Source organism: Vigna radiata, chromosome 5 (assembly GCF_000741045.1).
Source record: "Vigna radiata var. radiata cultivar VC1973A chromosome 5, Vradiata_ver6, whole genome shotgun sequence".
Classification (NCBI taxonomy): domain Eukaryota; kingdom Viridiplantae; phylum Streptophyta; class Magnoliopsida; order Fabales; family Fabaceae; genus Vigna; species Vigna radiata.
In genome coordinates, this window is record NC_028355.1 from 11096968 (window position 1) to 11100240 (window position 3273).

The 3273-nt window shown below is 37.3% G+C and overlaps 1 protein-coding gene across 1 annotated transcript; it reads left to right on the forward strand.

Moving 5' to 3' along the window:
- Positions 1-399: 399 nt before the first annotated feature.
- On the forward strand, positions 400-1840 carry LOC106760319. The gene is made up of 2 exons (XM_014643768.1): positions 400-1401; positions 1655-1840. The coding sequence occupies exons 1-2, from the start codon at positions 400-402 to the stop codon at positions 1838-1840; spliced, it is 1188 nt and encodes a 395-aa protein (XP_014499254.1).
- The last annotated feature ends 1433 nt before the right edge of the window (positions 1841-3273 follow it).

Below are 3273 nucleotides of genomic sequence, written 5' to 3' on the forward strand. Positions count from 1 at the left end.
TGCTTGTTCTTGTTTGTGCTTGTTTTCTTTTGCAATGATCATCCAATTTGGATGTGAGCAGATATTTCAGAGGCCCCTCTGGAGCAGGTTTTAGACGTAGCTGATAGGGCTGAAGTCCCTGACACTGCAGCTGAGTAGTCTAGGTTGTTAGTTTTATTTGTATAGTTTAATTCCTTTACTCTTTTCTTCTTTTGAAAGACTCTATGCTATAAGTAGAGCTTTAGTCCTTCTTTTGTATTTTGGATGACTGTATTATATATACATTTCATCTGATTTTCCACTCCTAACTGCTTTACATTATTATAACATGTTGCATCCACTTGATATGTCTTAGGCGTATTCTTGGGATGTTACATTTGTGGTATCAGAGCCTGGTTTCGATCCAGGGACCTGTGGGTTATGGGCCCACCACCCGTTCTAGTGGAGAGAACTAAGATGATGGAACGGATGAAGAGAGAATCGGACAGCCAGAGTAGTCAACCACTGAGAGTTAGTGGTCCAGTGACGACGAGGAGTGGATCCAGTTCCAGAGTGACTCCTTACTCTAGACCTGCTGCTTCCCATGGGTCTAGAGGATCTTCATCATCTCACTCCTCCGTTCATCAAACTCCAGTGAGTACGCCTGGAGGTATCCGCTGTTTTGGGTGTGGCGGACCCCATCTACTATCTGTCTGCCCTCAGAAGACAGGATTCCGGAGGTGTAACAGGTGCGGACAGCCGGGACACTTTGAGAGAGACTGCCCTATGGGTAGGAGGACTGTTGTTCATCCCCAGCCGGTTGACAGAGCTATCCGGAGGGGTGGTGTTAGACCCTTGGCGACGGGTAGAGTGTATGCAGTTACTGGTGCAGAGGCTGCCAGCTCAGGTAATCTCATCACTGGTAGCTGTTTGTTGCGTGATCAGACTTGTATGGTATTGTTTGACTCGGGGGCAACACATTCCTTTATCTCGGAGGAATGTGTTGAGAGGTTGGGATTAGCTATGGAGAGATTGCACTTCGATCTGGTAGTGTCTACACCAACATCTGGGTTGATCAAGACATCGAGTGTCTGCATTCGATGCCCGATTGTGGTAGAGGGACGTCGGTTCAAGGTGAACCTCATCTGCTTGCCTTTGCAAGGATTAGAAATCATCCTTGGTATGGATTGGTTATCTACCAATCATATTCTCTTAGATTGCGGTGAGAAGAAATTAGTATTCTCTAATGAGCACGAGTATCAGCCTATATCACTCGGCGTTCTTAGACAGGAGATCTTTGAGGGAGCTAGCTGCTTCCTTGTCATGTCTCACTTAGAGGGAGACTCCTCCATGCCATTAGATCAAGTTGCCAACCTTCCAGTGGTAGCTGAATTCTTAGATGTCTTCCCTGAGGAAGTTCCTGGACTACCTCCTCCTAGAGAGGTAGAGTTCTCTATACAACACACTGAACAATATTCTACACCTATAAATAAATATAAAACGACAAAAAACAACAAATATTAAAACATTGATAATGAAACCAGAAAACGAAGTTTAACTATGGGGGACATGAGGGACCATAACCAAAATAGGGAAATAATTTTTTTTCAGACAACCCCAACCCCACAATCTAAAAACCATGGGCAGATAAGAACAAAAATCACCAAATATTAAAGCACTGAATACCTATCTATAGTACAGAATAACTATCTACAGTACAGATACAATAACCTCCCATGAAATTCCACACAAAAACCTTGCGATCCACGTTCAAGCACTTCGCGATTCACGTGATCGCAACCCTTACTCCAATGCACGCCCTAATTTACCAATTTTGGCATCTTCACCTCTGCTTGCAAACACTGAGTTTCACCTTTGTTAGACAATTCTAATCCCAATCCCATTTTAAAAGGTTAACCCTAATTTTAAAAGAAAGCAAAAAACCCCAATTTTTTAGGTTAACTGCCACGTGAATAATAAAACTCACTTCACAGGTTCTCTACACGCCACGTCAAGGTATCTGGCCACCTCACCCGCATAGGTAAACTGAAACTTAACCCCGTTAACTGCATTTAACGACAAGGGTCAATTTCTTTCAATTTTCACTATTAGGGACTTAATTGGCAAAACAAATAAAACGGGAATGAATATGGGACAAAAACACAAAAATAGGGACCTCCAAATGGATTTAACCTCGATTATATTGCTCCATCAACAAAAAAAAAATATCCATAAAACATCATATTAAAAAGAATTAGGATAAAAAAACTGAACGAGTTATAGCAAGAATGATTTGGTGTTTTGAAGTATAAGATCTTGTGATATATGAACAATGCATCACTATTTTAAATCAAATTCATTCATTTCTAATTTTGTAGAATCCAATATAAGCAAATTCTTTTATGTCTCTTGCACTTTTAATATATTTGAAAATATTTAATATCATGTCTTGTGAAAGTTTAAAAACTTTACAATTATATAAAACATAATAGTTTATTGTTGACTTCACATCATTTATCTAAGTGATTTTTATCACCAAAATAACAATTTTACCATCAAAAGTTTTTTTACCATTTTCTTAATTTTCAGTTTTCAAAATATCTCTCAAAATTCTATTAAACGCTTTAAAACATAATTTATTCATTGTTGTTTCATTCCATATCATGAATTTTTTTCAATCAAAAGCTTAGTATGAAGGCTTCGTTAAACTATCTTACAAAATGTAAAATGTGATGTCTTTTCTATAGGAAATATACCAAAGAAACAATTCTATTTAAAGTTAAGTTTAAAATAACCATTCAATCTAACAGAAAAAAAAAATTGATGCTTCAGATATAAGGTCGAGAATTACTCATTCGCACTTTTTGGTTAGTCTTTTAACATTATCTTAGGTCTCTATTAGAATAATCTTGGTCTTTCACCTTCTGTCTCCAAGATGAGTGGGTGAGTATTTGTCAAAGGCACTCCAACGTTCAAGTCGGTCAAACGTGTTCGATCTGTTATCATAGTAAAATCTTAAATTCGTAATAAATACAATCACTTACCTCGTTACCTTACCTTTATATTTATATGTTTCGAAATGGACTTTTGATTAAGGTTGGCCTAATCACAACCCAAAAGTAATAATTTTGTTTTGTTAGCAAAATGGTGAAGATGAAGTTTTGATGATGCCCAAATTAAGTCAAGATTTATCAAGATTCATGAAGATCCTTTGAAGACTTATTTTTGTTATGAAAAGCTTTTGTAATAATTGTAGTTTAATTGTTTAGGACTTAGATTTTGATTCTTGTACCTTTATATTTTGTATTTGTTGTT